This window comes from Macrotis lagotis, chromosome 1 (genome assembly GCF_037893015.1).
Source record: "Macrotis lagotis isolate mMagLag1 chromosome 1, bilby.v1.9.chrom.fasta, whole genome shotgun sequence".
In the NCBI taxonomy this organism is placed as follows: domain Eukaryota; kingdom Metazoa; phylum Chordata; class Mammalia; order Peramelemorphia; family Peramelidae; genus Macrotis; species Macrotis lagotis.
In genome coordinates, this window is record NC_133658.1 from 707,197,729 (window position 1) to 707,215,742 (window position 18,014).

The following is an 18,014-nucleotide window of genomic DNA, read 5'->3' on the forward strand; positions in this document are numbered from 1 at the left end:
AAATCTGATCTTGCAGCTTTAAAACTCACAGAACCATACAACCAGAATCTAAGCAAGACAAAAAGTTCTTAAAAGGGGATTCATAACCTTAAAAAATGTATGTGTGTGTGTATATATATATATATATGTGTGTGTGTATATATATATATATGCATAGATCCGTGTGTATATGGATTTTAATAACTATTTCAATAATAATTGGTTTCCTTTGCAATTTTAAGACTATCAGCTGTTTCATGACCTCAACAGGAAGGACTCATCTGTTTATTCCCCCTAATTTATTATTATTGTTGTTCAGCTGTTTCAATTGTGTCCAACTTTCTGATCCCAATTTGAGGTTTTCTGTCAAAAATACTGGAGTGACTTGCCTTTTTCTTCTCCAACTTATTTTAGAGATGAGCAAATTATGCTTATTGAATAAAATTTAGAGATTGTGTCTTCTCCTAGGTATAGGTATTTAAATTGGCACTAAACTCAAATCCGGGAACTTCTGACTGAAAATTAAAACGGCCCCCTCAACCAAACAAAAAAACCCCTATCCGTTATCATTCCCCCCAATTTTTAATAGCAATGTTCTCTTTGTATTATGCCTGCTTTATTTATATACCATTTTCCTCCCTCAGCATAAAGTAGGGCAAGAATTTTTTTTGTATTCCAGTATTTGTATTATTAGGTATTTAAGCAATTTTGTTGAATTTAACTGAAATCAATGACACCATTTTTGATGAAACATCAGTAATAGGTAACATTTTGATGCCAAATACAAAATAGTGAAATAAACTTGATGTATTAAATGAAAAAGGTTTTTAACTTGGTGTATGTAACTTTTATTTTTACAATTTCAAGTTTATTTTCTATTTCTATAAATTAGATAATTCAGAAATACTCTGAAAAGAGATACGTAGGCTTCACAAGAATGACTTTATAAAAATAAAAAATCCAATTCCTATATGGAGACCAAGCTACAATTCACTGACAAGACCCTTAAAGAACTTGAAAACTAATTCTCAAGATGTTACCCTTAATTTAAAAGGTTTTTTTCTGCTTATACATTTAAGCTTACTATAAGTAGGAGCTATGAGCTCCACTACAACAAAAGAAATCAAGAGTATTTCAATAGTCTTAATGGGAAATGAAGATGTAGAGATCTACAACTGCTGCTTTCTCTTCTACTTGGGGGAGGCAGGGAAGAGGGGGAAGAAAGGAAAGAAATAAATTGGTTCATTAACAAACTGATAAGAAAATAAGTGTTTCTTGATGTTATCAAGAGTGTAGTTAATCACTTAACTCCATTGCCTTGCAAAAAAAAAAACACAAACAAAATCAAGAGTAGCTAAAAAAAAATGGAGTTCATAAAAGAATTCTAAAAAAATAATTTAAGGGCAGACAAAATAAAACCAAGAGATAAGCAAATCAAGTTCTCTTGTAAAAGAGTTGTCATAATTTAATAAAATTAAATGCCCTCAGAAATGTTTCTTCAACACCAATTAATGAAATCTAATTCTACAAGGATATAGTATAAATGTGGAAATAATCACTTTACCTTTGAAAGAGGAAGATGATGGGGTTCTTTTTTTGTATTTTGCAAGGCAATGGGTTAAGTGACTTGCCCAAGGTCACACAGTTAAGTAATTATCTAGTGTCTGAGGCTGTATTTGAATTCAAGTCCTCCTGACTCCAGGGCTGGTGCTCTATTCACTGCTCCACCTAGCAGCCCCAAGATGAAGATGTTATTTTAAACCAATACCCTCATTCAGGTGAAGATTTATTGACAATACATTCTTAAGAAATTGACCAAATCAGAGGAAGTGGCTGGTTGACTAACACTGTATTGTCACATTAGCCTTCCAACTATGTAATAACCTTAATGTAGCCATTTCCTTCTATGCAAAAATACATTATTAGAATGGAAATGTTACCTGACTATCTCTTGGAAAAATTAGTTTTACAGAAAGAAATAAGATTTAGTGCTTGAATAACAATACAAGATGTCCCTAAAATCTTAGTGAAGTTTTAAGTTATTAAAACTTAATGACAAGGTTAATAAGATTTGTTAAAGCTTAAAATTTCAGTAAGACTTTTAGAATATCCTGCATTTCATGATTAGGTTAGGTCTATACTAGGAACCAAAATAAATAGAAAAAAAAGGATTCCTTTTCTCTTTAAATGAAATAAAAAAAACATTAAACTACATGAAACCTGAAAGATTAAAAAAAGGCAACAAATATCAATTATATATACATCATGTTTATTTGTAAAGAAATGACAACACTAAAAAACACATTGATAACCAGTGTTTTAATTGTAAATGTAGGATCTAAAAAACTTCAATAGTTTAATTAAGATTGCAATAATTTTGGTAAGTTGCGTTTCAGCACAGAATTACGAAATAAAAATTTAGTTTTAATAATCCTGAATGGAATATCGGCATACCACATATATCAAATACAATCTGATTTTTAAATCAATACATAATAATTCCATCATTTAAATATTTAAGTCTTTGTAATCTTTTATTGCTGTTTAAGTGAATTAACAGTTTAAATTTGTTTTAGAAACCTAATACTACAGCTTTTCAGAAAGTTTCACTTGCTTCCATTTTTTTTAAACACTGGATTGATTATCAAAATGAGACTGCAACTTAAGGAAATTTAAACAGAAAAATATCATCCTGCAGTTTCTTGCCCACCCCACCCCTACCATCTTCAAAAGAATCCAGTCTCTTTACTAACAAGGGATAAAATTGAAATTGAATAATCTTCCATAAATATAATCTGATTATAGTATAATCAGAACACAAAAAGAGGGGAGGGGAATTAAATACTTGAAACAAAGCTAATACTTTCCCACTCACCACAAGGAAAAAAAATCAACATGAACCTGCCAGTTTGTGAACATATTTTCACTGGCCATGTTTCATGGCATAGCTGTGTAAATTTGAAGCCAGCAACATTTCAAATAAAAGTAGTAATAGTCAATGTACTTTTAATAAGTATCCCCTCCCCCCAAATTAATTGTTATATCAATTGTTTGCAGCTCGTTCGTCTCACATGATGTTAGGCCATGTCAAATGCTCTGTTGTGGTCTCCATCCTCTTCAGATTCATCCTCAGAGGCTGTTGAAAGAATAAGAGAAATCAAAAAATGACCAACATATAAAATGGGTAATAGAGTATCTGCATAAATATTTGAATTTCAGATCACAATGTAGTGAAAAATGCCAAAATGAGGGTCAAGAATTTCATCTAAAGAGACTTCATTCAAAATTTAACTTCTTGTATTTATAAGGAAAAAGCAGTTCACAAGAATGGAGAGTGTAAGTAGGGATCACTTATTAAGTTTATCAATACTCTCTTTACAATAATGTCAACAGGTTTTATTTGTTCAATTTATTTTAAATCATAAATTATATCCACTACAGACATAGCTAGAATTAAAATGTCTTGTTTGAAAAGACATGACTCTTTGTTGAAACTATTTCACTTTTTTTTAAGTGAGAGGAAGTTAAGAGTTTGTAAAATTCTGTTCACTATGATCACAAAATATACTAGTTATATAAGTATGGCCTAGAATTTCTTTGGGAAGCTGAATGAATCAACCATGAAGGAGTACCTGAGTTTTTACAACTCTGACACGAATTTATTTACTGTGTGATCACAGTAAAAAAAAAGTTACAATCTTTTCCAAGGTCTCTTTCTTTATTTTCAAATAAGAATATTTACGACACTTACCTAATAGAGTTGTTGTGAGGAAAAATGCACTGCAAATTTTAAAGTACTAAGGATTATTCTTAAAATGTGTAGATGATTGGATTACAATGATGGGGGGGGAAGAGAGAGAAATACACTACCAATTACAAATGACTTCCTAATTTTCATGGGGAAAAAAATTCATGGTTTGAATAAAGAGTACTTAATAATTATATATTGTATATATTAAATATTCAGTCAAAAATTAAATCCATTTAAAAATAACATATTAGGGGATGGAGATTTCATGCAAAACAAATATTCCAATGTACCATTATAGTATCATACTATTTCTTTCTTGATTTTATTCATCCATAGAATATGAAATTCCTTTCAAAAAAAATTGAAAAAAAAAATTCTAGATTCACATTTTTATGCCCTGTCCCACCCTTCCCTAACACTTCATTCCAAGTGAATGAAGTGAGCCAGTCCCAGCTGTGGAACTATTTGTAGCTCTAAATTGACTAAGAAATGCCTTTTTATGGATTTCAGTATTATGTAGTTACTCTAATACTGTCAATATAATTAACTCCATAAGGAAGGAAAATTGATTACCTATCTTAGAAACATAATTTCCTCACTCTGATTTTTAAAGGAAGTTAAGCTATAATAAGCAAAACAAATTTCTACTTCCAATAAGACTTTTTTCTATAACTCTTCCTTTTATTCTGTTGCTTTTAAAATGGATGAATCTGTAAACAAGTTACTTTATTTTAAAATGCTGTTAAAAAGACAGATACTGAAAATGCATTAAGAATCTCAGAACAATAAAACAAAACAAAAATATCAAGCAACCTATAAGCTGGAATAGCTAACCAACATCAGAAGCACATCAGATAGAGTACACTATGTTCTTTTTCAAAAAATTTACTAGTTATTGAAGAAATGATCACTACTGAGTCATGAAATTCTTACTCATTCCAAAAAAAATATATACAAATATGGACTATACCACATCCTCATTAAGATCGCAATAAATGTAATTTTAAAAATAAATGTTCAGTAAAACAAAGCATTGCCAATTCTTAAAAATAGGAATCTGATAAAAATTTAGAACATTAAAAAAGTATCTTAGAATTACAAAGCACTCCCTAGAGAAAAGAATGCTGCTATGCACAACATGCATAATCCAAACATAACTTGCAGTGGAAGTGAAAGGGAAAGCAATCTTTAAACAACACTGTGGTGGTTTTTTGTTGTTATTGCTGATTTGTGGGAGAGCAAAAGGATAGATGAGAAAAAGGATTCAAAGCCACATCTGACACTTTTATAAAGATGATAAGTTACTATTAATATATTATGGGTTTATACAATATCTTAAAATGCTTTTTTTCTATTTTAAAGCATAATTATAAATTTTAAAAATAGCTGAATTAAAAAAAAACCCACCACTTATTGTTTTAGTCCCACTTAAGAGATCTGATACCGATCAGTTCAAGGCATATAAAGGGTTTCTCCTGAACAAACAATCCACACTGGCTCTGAATATCACCCCCCCCATTAAAGTTTTCTGAAAAACTCAAGTTTCTCTTAAACTCTATCCCCCGCCCCCCCAACACGAACTTCTTTAGTTACCAATAGGGCTATAAACTACTCAAAATGACAATAAACCTAATATAGCACATGCCTGCAAAAAACAGGAACACTGGTAGGTTTTATTCAGTGGGTTTAATTTGCAATAAGAAAGTCAACAAGTCTAGAGAGGGGAAATGTCACCTACTTTCAAGATCTTCCATATGTGCCTGAAGAGTTCTTGCAAGGTTAATAAACTAGAAACAATGCAGAAAGAAATACAGTAGTTTAAATGTTGTATATGGGTCTACAGAATAAGTATAGGTGGTTTATTTTAATTAAAACAAAGTTAAATATCATTTTAAGCCCTAAAAATCTAGCTATTAGGGCTTTCTCCTCAATTGAAACACATAATTTAAGGGTAGTATTGAAATATGGGCATGTTATTTGAAATATGGGCCATTAGCAATGATTACTTCAGGAAACTAATTGCTTCTGTTTGCTAAAAAGAAACATGGCCATGACAATCCCTTGAAGAACAGAAATAAATTATTTCAAATAACAGTACTCATTCTTTGCACTGAAGCAAATTACTTCAAAAGATTATTCCAATTTTGAAAATTCTCTAACCTGGGGACTAAGTGGTTTCAATTCAGAACTTACATACAAAAAGAAATTGAGGGGCAGCTAGGTGGTGCAGTGGATAAAGCACTGGCCTTGGAGTCAGGAGTACCTGGGTTCAAATCCAGTCTCAGACACTTAACCATTACCTAGCTGTGTGGCCCTGGGCCAACCACTTAACCCCATTTGCCTTGCAAAAAAAAAAAAAAAGAAAAGAAATTGGAATTCACAAATAGAAATAAAAACAAAAACTCACAAACCATTACTTTTGCCTGAATCTGTTTCAAGAAAATTGGTTTCAAAATCAATTCTATGCTAAAAATAGCATTGGCTTTGAAAAATCTTTAAAATCACACTTGGATTAATGGACAGATTCAAAGGTCAAATTATCAGTTTTGCTTAAAGAAAAGTTATTTTATAGGTCGGTCTAGAGGTGTTTACAAATTCCATGATTTCTAGAGAAGGGAACGTGGTCAGAAAATTTTAATTTCTTAATTTGTGATATCAATATTATTATTTTCTAATTAACCAATAAATGGGCATAACATCAAATACTGACAAATACATAAAATGATCTAAATCATTTTCACAAGCACTAAATTCCTTCAATGAAGGATCTGCTTCCATTCCCTCCCACACTTTTATTTGTTAATATAAAATAGATACACTATAAGCCTACATTATGGAACAATTTCTAGCTCTATTTAAAATCGAAAAGATTTAAACATAAAAAAAATTTAGGAACTACATGACCATATAGGCAAATATAAATCAAAGTACTAAGTGTCTAGTAGTAACATTATAAAATCTAAGTAAGTAAATCCTTAATAGTGACATGTAATCACCAAAAAAGATTTCAGACCAAGATTTGCTTTGGTATGATTGGTAAATGAAGTACCATCTATGATAAATACTACTTACTGGAATAATCATTCAAGTAATTTTTAAGGGCATACAGAATGCAATTCATGTGCCAAGTAAAGAGTTAACAGCATAAATCTGGAAGCATAAAAATCTGGCAGATATAAATACCAAGCTAGCTTAGAACTTCTATCAAAAGATAATTTTAAAAACAAGAAAATTAATCAGGCACATAAGTTCACAGTCTGAAAAGAAATATAATCAGGTCATAAATGAAAATACACTGAAAAATGCTTAAATAGGTTTCAAATAATTTCCCTTTACTAAAATTTTTGCTAGTAATTTTACTACAGTGTATCTCTAAATTAATGTCATGACATTTTACCTTCATGACCTAAAGCAAGGAAAGGAACATTGAATATTTGGAAGTTTAACTTAAAAGTGAAAGGAGAGATGGCATTTTTAAATCTATCTTCAAAAACTAAGCACTGAGAAAATCAGAGTTTAAAATGACCTAAATAAATGGTTTTAAAACAACTGTTTTTCAATAGCAAAAAAAAAAAAAAAATCACCTGACATAAAAGATAAAAAATGTTTTGATAAAATAACTATATTTGAAAGTTTTTTTATACTGGAGTTGATTTCTAGCATGATAAATAACTTTTTAAATATTTTCAAAATTAAGATCAAAATAAGCTCACTTAGGAATTCTTTCTTATGAAGTTTCTAGATCTGAGTTATGTTTTAGATTTCTATGCTATAATAAGCTTGTTATAAAACATCCTTTCTCTTAGATTAACAATTCTGCCTCTATAGTTGTTATCCTTCTGAATAAAATCATTCTCTATTTGAAGAATAAACTTTTCTCACTTATCCTTGAAAATGTTTTCAAGAACAGAATAATGGACCAGGAAATAGTACATGTCTTTAAATTTTAAGTCTTACTTTTAAGGTTTTGTAGCATCTATTAAAAAAAAAAGACTAGTTCTCCTAAAACAATCTATACTTTCATAAATGATTTATTTCCCAAACTGAACTACTGATTCAATTCAATCCGTTCTCCCATCCCCATCCTCAGTATTACTTACTCGGACACGTGTGCTGGCTTCACTGGCAGTTCCCAGCATATCAGAAAAGCTTTGTTCACATAAATGCAGCAACACTACCAGGTATAGCCCCGAGCTGATAAATTCGTACTCTGCCTTTAATAAAGAAGAAAAAAATATAAGAGGAAAAAAATGAGTAAAGTAAAACAAGATTCAAATATACAAAATATGCTTATTTAGGCACACTAAAAGGAAAAAAAATTAGAAGACCTTTTTAGAAATAATCCATGAATCCCTTAAAAAAATGACTTGATTTTACAATACTTTTGTTTGGCAAATAATTTATTTAAAAAGGGACTTTTAAATCATGGTAAAATGTTACCGTAGTTAATTTGTTCATTTTCTATAAATCTCAGAATATTTAAAAACTTATCATAAAAATTTCTATTCATGGAGCGGCTAGGTGGCGCAGTGGATAAAGCACTAGCCCTGGAGTCAACTGAGTACCTGGGTACAAATCTGGTCTCAGACACTTAATAATAACCTAGCTGTGTGGCCTTGGGCAAGCCACTTAACCCCATTTGCCTTGCAAAAACAAACAAAAGGGAATTGGATACTAACTTTCCAATATGTAAAAACTCACACCCTTACTAAACAGCTGAAAGGGGAGTGGACTACTACTGTGATAAGCATCACGGTTCTAAATAATATTTGTAAAGTCAAGAATCTAATTTACTTTTTTTTGGCCATATTTGGGTCCAAAACTAAATTTTTAGCAAAAGCTTCAGCAGTTTCTCTAAGAAATCTTTAAACATAGCTCTAATTCTCAAAGTTAGATATCCCTCTAATATAATATGGAAGAGGAGCTGCATTGAAAAATAAGCGTGATCTCACTTCAGATAAGTAAAGAAATTCTATTTATATTAAACATCTTGCAAAACCAATCTTGGATTATGCTAGATAATGGGTAATGAAGAAGTTTCCGTATTATTAAAAATCAATAAATCATACAGCCCTTGGCAAATCAAGACCAGGAAGATGGACAAATGATTATTACAAATAATTCCTGGCATTTAATGTTAAATTTTTAATATGACTACTAGTAACTTGGGGAGTCATAGCTTTCTCATTCCATCAAGAATATTTTCAAGGGTCAAAGTAGATGATGAAACTTCTAGGAAAAAAACTCAGAAGAGAATGACTCACTCAAAAGCTAAAGTTGGAATGGGTCATCAATGATAAAGTCTATTCCTAGAATTCTATTCAACACACATTCTTTGAAGCAAAAACCCGTCTTTTCTCTTCATACTTCCTTCCTTGCTTTGAAAAGAACACTGTCAAAAAAGGGCTCTTGGGACATTATAATTCTGTGCTGTTCCTACAGTTTGTCAGATAACAATTTGCTCCAAAACAGAAAGGATTTTATTTTCAGTAGGACAAAGGGTTAAATCAAAAGGGAACAGAGCAAGCAGCAGGGAAAAATGGGAGGAAATCACTTATAACTCTGACATTCCCTTTCTCCTTATTTGCCTCCTTTGAACCCATTAATGCTCATTTTCTGTGTAATAACACAAAGAAGTTACTATATCACAAAAATGAAATGGGGGCAGCTAGGGGGATAGAGCTATAAGAGCACCAGCCCTGGAGTCAAGAGGACCCAAGTTCAAATCCAACCTCAGACGCTTAATAATTACCTAGCTGTGTGACCTTGGGCAAGCCATTCAAACCCTATTGCCTTAAATAAACCAAAAAAAAAAAAATAATTTTTTTTTTTAAAAAGGATGGTTCATATAGTAAATAAATTTCTTTTTAAAATATCCAATTAGTAATGAACTAAACTAGGGACCTTAGGGAGAAATGATTCTTTTTGGGCATTTTGGGTTCAAATTAGAAATACTATAATAGGGGCACATAGGAGCACTGGCCCTGGAGTCAGGAGTACTTGAGTTCAAATCCCACCTCAGGCACTAATAATTATCTAGCTGTGTGGCCCTGGGCAAGCCACTTAACCCCATTTGCCTTGCAAAAACACCTTTAAAAAAATTCCCTAAATGTGAAAAAATTTTTGTTTTCAATAATTAATGAAGACTGTTGGAAACTAATCAACTCAAGACATTTTATAGTCAAAATCGTGGGGTTAAAAAAAGAAAATGTTGAGAATTATGCAAGTGAATGCAGCTGACCATGAAGAAATTGTTGATATCTTTTATAGGGATAGTAGCAGTATAATGTTAAAAACAAAGATATTCAGTGTTAAATGAGAATTAAAAATGTGAAAGTGGAGGAGATGAGGAGAAACAGAATGTTTAAGATATATTGTTCTTTCTGAGATTTTGAAGAAGAGCCAAAGCAGATTGTCACCAATCTCTAACCCAACTGTTGACAATTTCTATTTGTAGAGAAAATAAGAGGGAAAGTTCTTGAAATTGGTCAATACTCATTCAAAACAGACAACAAAAATCAGAACAATCCTTGGAAAGACAAGAAATAGCACAATTAATGGAAACTTTGTCAAACCTAAATTTGGTAAAAAGTTACAGGATAAGAACCATAGAATTTAAGCCTCGGAAATACAAAATTAATGACAACTTTTTGAAAGTAAAAGGCAAAAATTAGTCAAGGTTTAAGGACAGAAGAGAAAAATCAGAACAAGTTCCAAAATAAGAACTCCTAAAATGATGAAAAAAAATACACTATTTAGAGAGCAGTGTATTTTTTTTAATGCAGGGATCCTGACCATGACCAAATCGATTTCCTCAAAAGTTGTCCTTTAAACAGAGAACAGACACTTACCAAATTAGGCAAAATATACTAACTTGTTCATTTGCATGAGCTCTATGAAGTTCATGAATATCAAAATCCTCTAGGTTAAGCTGTAACTTTTCTTTACAAAGTTCACAAGTGGTTACAGCTTCCAATGATGAACCTGGTAGAAATAAAATTCATAGTCAAAATTTATTTGCATATTTTCCCCATAAAATTATTTGTATCCTTATCCTAAACTTCTTACATCATTATCATCAAAGCAGTAAAAGAACCATTTCTCTGAATACAGAAAGTGACAATTTTCAATATGCATGTCAATCAACCCCTATTGGCCAGGATGCAAATTGCATTGTTTTGCTTTTCCCAGACACCTTTGCAAAGGAATAGAATTTACACTGTTTTCCTTGACATGGCAACAAGAAAAAAATGACAAAGACTGCTGTAATAACTTAATGTCATAAACAGCAAGATATACACACTGATCAAATGTCTTCAGCATGAAAATATCTAGCAATTTTTAGGGGCTACCCACATCTAGAGTTCAACTACTTTAGCAATATAGAAACGAGTCATTATCTGACTCAACAGCATTTCCTTACTCAAAAATACCTTTAACTCTTGGTCACTTTTAGATTTCAGGCTCAAAATGACAATAATGCTGAAACAACCATGTATCACGGTTCTTCTTAAAAGACTACAGTAATTTTTAAAGAGAGCAATTTGGTAGTAAATAGGACAAAATATAATAACCACAATCTGAGAACAGAAATATAGAAAGGCAGGGATACATCAGCAGTATTGTCAGGTAAAGAACTGAATGAAGAATGAATACTCACAGCTCAGGAACTCCTAGAGAGGTAATGTATCTAAAAATGTGTTGCAAAATAGTCTCTATCATTTGGTTCAATCAAGAACTAAAACTAAAATTTGTCTCAGATTGAAATCACCCTGTCATAGTTTTAAAAAAGGAAACAACCTCAGGTTACCTGGTTATATTTCTCATTTAGACATGAAGGGACTGAGACCCAGACAGACTTTTAACTGATTTGCCCAAGGTCAGAGTAGTTCAGATAGTTTCCACTGCTGCACATTTCTTTCCATAAATTTTGTTGCTTTTTAATACTTCCCTTTTTATTAAAACTTTTGGCTTGTATAGGAAAAAAAGAACGTAACAACCACAGAATTTAAAATTGAAAAGGACCTTAAGTGTCACTAACTTTAATTTTGCAGACTTAATCTGAAGTCTAGAGAGTTTAATTGATTTATCCAAGGAAATGCAATTACTTTATGGCAAAGATAAGACTGGAACTTCAATCTTCTGACTAGAAACCCTTTCACCACAGAAGCATACTTTCATGCGAAATGATTAAGTTTCTGAAGGCAAATAGTCATATAAATAAACCTGCAAACTTTTCAGATACCAGTGAAAAACCATCAAATGTCAATTACTTAGCCTAAGGATTAAAATCAAGTAAGTTCTCCTTTCTGGTAATAACTCAAACTGCCTATTTTCCAACAGCATTAAACAAAAACTGAGTTCAAATGTTATGCCCTGTTATAAAAAAATTTTCCAACATGACAAATGACAAGCCAAATCAATTAATAAAACAATATTATAGCACTACTATTAAGTCATTGCTCAAATAGTTTATATTTCTTCAGGATCAATGTTCTTAGAACAGTTAAGATGATAAGATATTCTAGCAATTACTGAAGTCAAAGTTAATATTATCAGTATTAGACCAGTGTAAAAAAGTATTTAGGCAAAGATAACTAATTCAAAAATGGAAAAATAGGCAACTAAATGGGTAACACCAAAAATGTTTCAATACCATAGCTAAAATACCACTACTCTCCCTGCTCCTACTCTCCCACTTCCCAAAGGATCCCACTGTTCTATAAAAAGTATGATCCAATTGTTCAAGCTATAGGTGATTCACTTTAAAACTGCCTTTAGGGACTGCTAGGTGGCGCAGTGGATAGAGCACCAGCCCTGGAGTCAGGGGTACCTGAGTTCAAATTCAGCCTCAGATACTTAATAATTGCTGTGTGACCTTGGGCAAGCCACTTAACCCCATTGCCTTGCAAAACAACAACAACAAAAAACTGCCTTTAATAGGAAATATTATAGGGAATGTTAAGAAAAAAAGGTAAATTAAAACTGATTTAAAATACTAAAGTTAATCAACTGAAAACTTAGAATGCCTTCTCATTTTTAAGTTATTAAAAATTTTAAGAATGTCGAATCTAAGTAAATCAATTTAAATCACCTATTTAACTGAAAAATTCTGAAATGACTGTGAAAAGAGCAATGAGGCCTGGAAATAAATCCTAAAACTGAGGAAAATCATATTCCTTCATATACTAATAGGAAAGGCACTCCACTGAATTTTTTCTCCCAAGCTTTTGTAGTCTTTATGCTCTGAATGAAAAAAAATATTATTCAAAGGTTTGTATTTGAAGCAGAAAAGAGTTGAGAGTATGACACACTTAAACCTCACAAGGCTTCTTAGAAAACATTTTAGTTGACTAAAAAGATCCTAATTCAAACTTTCTAGTTTTAAAGGAAGTAGTCCTTCTCCAAGTCAATGCCTTCCCTATTTGTGCCCAATTCCCAAACATTCCATCAACTTGCCTCTTTAATCTTTTCTCTCTCTTTATTTTCAATCAACCCTTCTGTGGTTGCTACAAACATGACTAGATCTCCTCTGTCCCTTAAAAACAAACAACAAAACTAGATCCCTCTTTTCAAACAGTTTTTAAATCTTTTTCTATTCTACCTTGTCAACGCTCTTAACCTCATAACCCTTCTTTCCAAGAACCAAAAACCTTGGTTTAGGTTTTCATCATCTCTCACCTGGACTACTGAAAATAACTTTTTAATTCACATCCTTCAAAGAACTGCTAAATTGATATTCTGAAAACATAATTCTGATCACATCACTCTCCAGTTAAAGAAGAGCTCTGAGGATTTTCTACCATTGTCTTTTAGTAAAAATACAAACTCTTATTTGTGATTTAGAACTTTTCACAATCCGGCTCCAATTTATTTTTCCAGGTTGATTATATATTACTCCCACCTTCAGGAATTCTGTACACAAAACTGGCTTGCCTGCTACTGTTTATCATATATAATATTCTCTCTCACACCTCTATGAATTTGGATTCAATGAGCCTATGCACAGAATATGTTCTCTCACTTGTAATCACATGGGACCAAACTATCTCACATTTGTACTTCTATCCTTTGAAACTAACAGTTATCTAGCACATAGCAAGCAGGCACTTAATAAATGCTTGTCAACTGATAACTAGATTATATTTATTTTTAAAGTCTCAAATGGATATCTTTGACATTAGTTTAGCTTTATTTCATTACCAAAATACTTTCATTTTTCTACTCCAGAGATGTGAGGAAAATGCTCTACAAACCAAACTTTAAAAGGCACTGTGTTAAGTGCTATGCTAGGTGCTGGAGTTAATAATATAAGAAAAAAACACTACAAAATCATGTTTGAAAGTTTTAAAAACTCAGTGCCAATTTTCATATTCAAAGTGTTATAAACTAAGAGATGTTCATCAATTGGGGAATGGCTGAACAAATGCTGGCATATGAATGTGATGAATTCTACTGATGAAAGAAATGGTTTCAGAAAAATCTGGGAAGACTTGTATGAACTGATATAAAATGAAGTGAACACAACTAAGAGAACAATTTTTGCACTTACACAGCAAGACAACCTTGAACGATTTAACTGATTGATCAACATAATGGCTATCAACAATTCAGAGGATTCATGATGAAATAAGCTAATCCACTGCAGGAAAAAGAACTGAAGATTAACACCAACAATGAATGTTCAAAGTGTAGATTTCTTCCACTTCGTTTTCTTGTCCTTTTAAAATTAAAGGGTAACTTTATTTTGCATGTATGTATCTGTAAAAGGGTTTTTTCCCTTCCCTTTTTAATGTATGTGGGAGGAAGAGAATTTAGAAATTAAAGTAAAATTGATTTTCAAAAAAGGGATGCTAAGCAAAGTGAGAACCAGGAGACTCATTGTACACAATAACAGCAACATTGTGTAATGATTAACTATGACTGATTTAGTTCTAATACAATGATCCAAGATAATGGAATCAAGATTCATGTTGGAAAAGTTCTATCCATATCCAGACAAAGTGATAGGAATCTGAATGCAGACTGAAGCAAACTATATATTTTTTCATGGCTTTTCTTTTTATTTTGTTTCTTCCTTCACAACATGAATTCAACAATTGCTTACTGTCTTACCTTAGAAAGATAAAAGGAAGCAGAAAATTTGGATCTCAAAATTTTATTAAAAGTAAAATGTTAGAAATTGTCTTTGGTTTTTATTTATCTTGAAAGATACTGAGAAGTAAAAAGATATCAAGTATATACTACTGCTATAAATTTAACAATGTGGGGGAAAGAGAGCTAAAATAACTTAAAGAGGTGGGAAGGCTTTTTTCCCTATGTTGCAGAAATTCAACCATATTTGTAGGCATGGAGTTACTAGAGAGGAAAAGTGAAAATGGGGTGGGGAAGACAGAGGATGAAATGATCAATGATGCTCAAGTAATCACTCTTCTATACCTAAACTCTAGTATCCTATATACTTTTCAGAGATTTAGCTCCCCCTCCCCACAGCCCATCACAATCTGATCTTCTACCTTTCAGGTCTTCTTGTTCCATCTAATGATCTAGCAACACTAGTCTTCTTGGTTTTCCTAGCACATGATACTCCATTTCCAGGTTGTTCTTCATGCCTATAATATATTCTCTCCTCATCTCTGTCTTTTGGCTCATTCCTAGGCTCAGCCAAGAGCTCTTTGCTAGTACCTTCAATTGACAGTGCTTTCCTGCCAAGATTATTTTACAATTACAAAGGATGTATCGTGTACACAAAATTCTGTCAGTCTCAAATGATAAAAGGCAGAGATCCTGTTTTTGCTTTTTATTTTATATCTGGCACAAAGCATTTAATAAACATTTTTGACCAAATGATCTTAAGAATCTCTTCTACAAAGTTGTTGATAAGTAATCACCAAATTCTACTGAAAATCTCGGGTCATTTCTTTGCAGGAATAAAACCTCAATTTTTAAGATAAAAGAGGGGAAAAACTCAGGAGGTTTGTAACTTTCCCAAGCTGGGTTCCACTGCTGAAGAGGAGGAAGAGGGAAATTCCATCACTACATGGTGGAATATCCAAAATCAGCAATCTTCAAAAGCAGAAATTGAGGATTCTAGTTTGGAAGGAAGAAAAATGTTGAAATCATCAAAAACTCTATGAAGACAGTAAAGAATTATAAGAGGCAGAATGGCAGACCATGAAAATGAGGGATAGAAATCATGATAGGGCAAATAAGTATAGAAGAGATGGAAGGAAAAGGATTTTAGCCATACAAAAGAATTTCAGGTTAACATCTCAAGAAATGTCAAAAGCAAAAACAAGTAGGAAGATGCAGAACTGATTAGGCATCTGTTGTCGGAATCATGTCAGGCATAGATCTAGGAGTGAGAGATCTACACTTAATCCCAATTCCTTCATTTAAGCAGTAAGTCTACAGAGCTTAAATGGCTGACCCATGGTCATGTAGGTGGCAGTCAATATCTAAACCTAGGTTTGCACCCCATCAGGTCAACTCCTTGAGAACAGAGATTGTGTCTTTGGTCTTTGTATTCCTAGAGTAATTAGCATATAAGTAGGATTATCTCTCTACTGCAGAAATAATTCTGTTTCTTCATTTTTAAAACATTTAAAAAAATTCCTAACAGAATTGTTTTGAGTCACAAATGAGATTACGTAGAGAGCTTTACAAAATTAAAAGTATTATATAAGTGCCAGCTACTTTTAAAATAGAATTTTATATGTAGGCCATTGAGTTAGGAAGGTCATTAACACTAATATTTTAGTCAATCTTAATGTAGAGGTCCACCTGAATTATTATTAATCCATTTTTAGCTACTGGAATACTTAATATGACAGACAACCTAAATTCTATACAAGGAAAGTAAAAGATAAAATTTCAACTAGAACATCAATATTAAATTGATATAGTGATTAAGGCTCTGTTCTTTTAAAGTAAATGAAAAGAGAGATGGTTAACAATGTTTAGATTCACTTGAATGGATATTAGTTGATTAAAATACCACAAAACAATCAGTAACGGTCATTTGCAAGTTTTTTGGCTTTATGAATAAGAGCAAAATCATAAGGATCATACCAAAAAGATTCTGTAATCAGAGCACCATTAAAATTGTACTAAAAAAAAAGAATACCTGCAAATAATCATATTCTAAACTGATTACATATTTACAAGGCTAGTAAATTAAGAGAGTGGGCACAAAACCCCGAATTTTATGGTTCAAAGTTCTATCCTTTTAACCAGAACCACAGTCTTTAATACAGAATATAAATGACATGTCACGGGTCAGAGAAGGGACAATTCTAACCAACAGCACTGACAAGACACAAATGTACATGGAAATACAGCTATCACATGCTATGTGAAATAATTTTATATACATATGCTGATTCATAAGATCATATATCTAAAGCTAAAGGTACTTTAGAGACTATCTTTCTCATGTTGCAGATGAAGGATCCTATGGGGTCTTAAGGTCATAAAAGTCAAGTATCCCATATGTTCACATTGTAAATGTGTGAAGAGGCTATTTAGATGAACATTTCTGAACAGAGATGGACAAAAAATACAATCGATGGGAGAAGGGATCAATAAACCTGGGTTTCAAAGTAATTCTTGAACTAAATTAGCTGCATTACCTTGTCAGACTTCTAAAAATTTCTTTTGAGTATTGTGTTGCTCTGTCAAATAAATCTTCTACTAATCCTAGAAAGAAAATAAAGTCAGAAAATAGATAGCTCTTACCAGAATTAATTTTAGCCTGTAACCACTTCTTCATACATTCCTGATGAACATATTGCAAACTTCCAGTGCATTTGCATGGCTCTATTAAGAGGTTGGAGGATGATGCAGCTGCCATCTGGCAAATTCTACATAAATCACCTTCTTCTTCATCTGAGTCTTCTAAGAGAAGACTAAAAAAGAGAAACAAATGGTGACAACATATTTTTTCCTCTACAATCCTTTTACTCTTAGCTCCACACATTTATGTTTTGCTTCTGTTAGAGAGATTCTACAAGCCTGTCTTAAATTATCATAATATAGAAATAAACTTCCTTTGGTACCCTCTCAATCTATCTTGATCTAGACTAGCAAGACCACTGGATGAGGGTAAGCTCTAGAGCTCTAGGCTGCTTTATGCTAAGAATAAACAGAGGAAGGAAAAGAAATTCTAAATTATCAAGAAATTTCTATGGGAATTTTTTTGTCAAGAGGCAGGAAAAAAAACAAATTTTTTTCATGTGTATTTCTGTATTCCAAGACACTAAAAATTTTAAATTATCGTTTGATA

General features: G+C 32.0%; 1 protein-coding gene across 4 annotated transcripts in view; it reads right to left on the bottom strand.

Annotated features, from left to right (window-relative positions):
• Positions 1 to 2,382: 2,382 nt before the first annotated feature.
• MARCHF7 (membrane associated ring-CH-type finger 7) overlaps positions 2,383 to 18,014 on the bottom strand; it is a 48,829-nt gene continuing 33,197 nt past the window's right edge. For 3 of the 4 annotated variants that reach the window (XM_074215882.1, XM_074215883.1, XM_074215880.1), the window contains 5 exons: positions 17,468 to 17,637; positions 10,605 to 10,714; positions 7,831 to 7,944; positions 5,469 to 5,517; positions 2,383 to 3,115 (listed from right to left, as the gene is read on the bottom strand). In XM_074215882.1, the coding sequence (XP_074071983.1) occupies positions 3,057 to 3,115; positions 5,469 to 5,517; positions 7,831 to 7,944; positions 10,605 to 10,714; positions 17,468 to 17,637 (502 nt within the window). In that variant the 3' untranslated portion in view covers positions 2,383 to 3,056. The remainder of the gene's footprint in view (positions 3,116 to 5,468; positions 5,518 to 7,830; positions 7,945 to 10,604; positions 10,715 to 17,467; positions 17,638 to 18,014) is intronic. The other variant, XM_074215879.1, reaches the window with a different exon arrangement.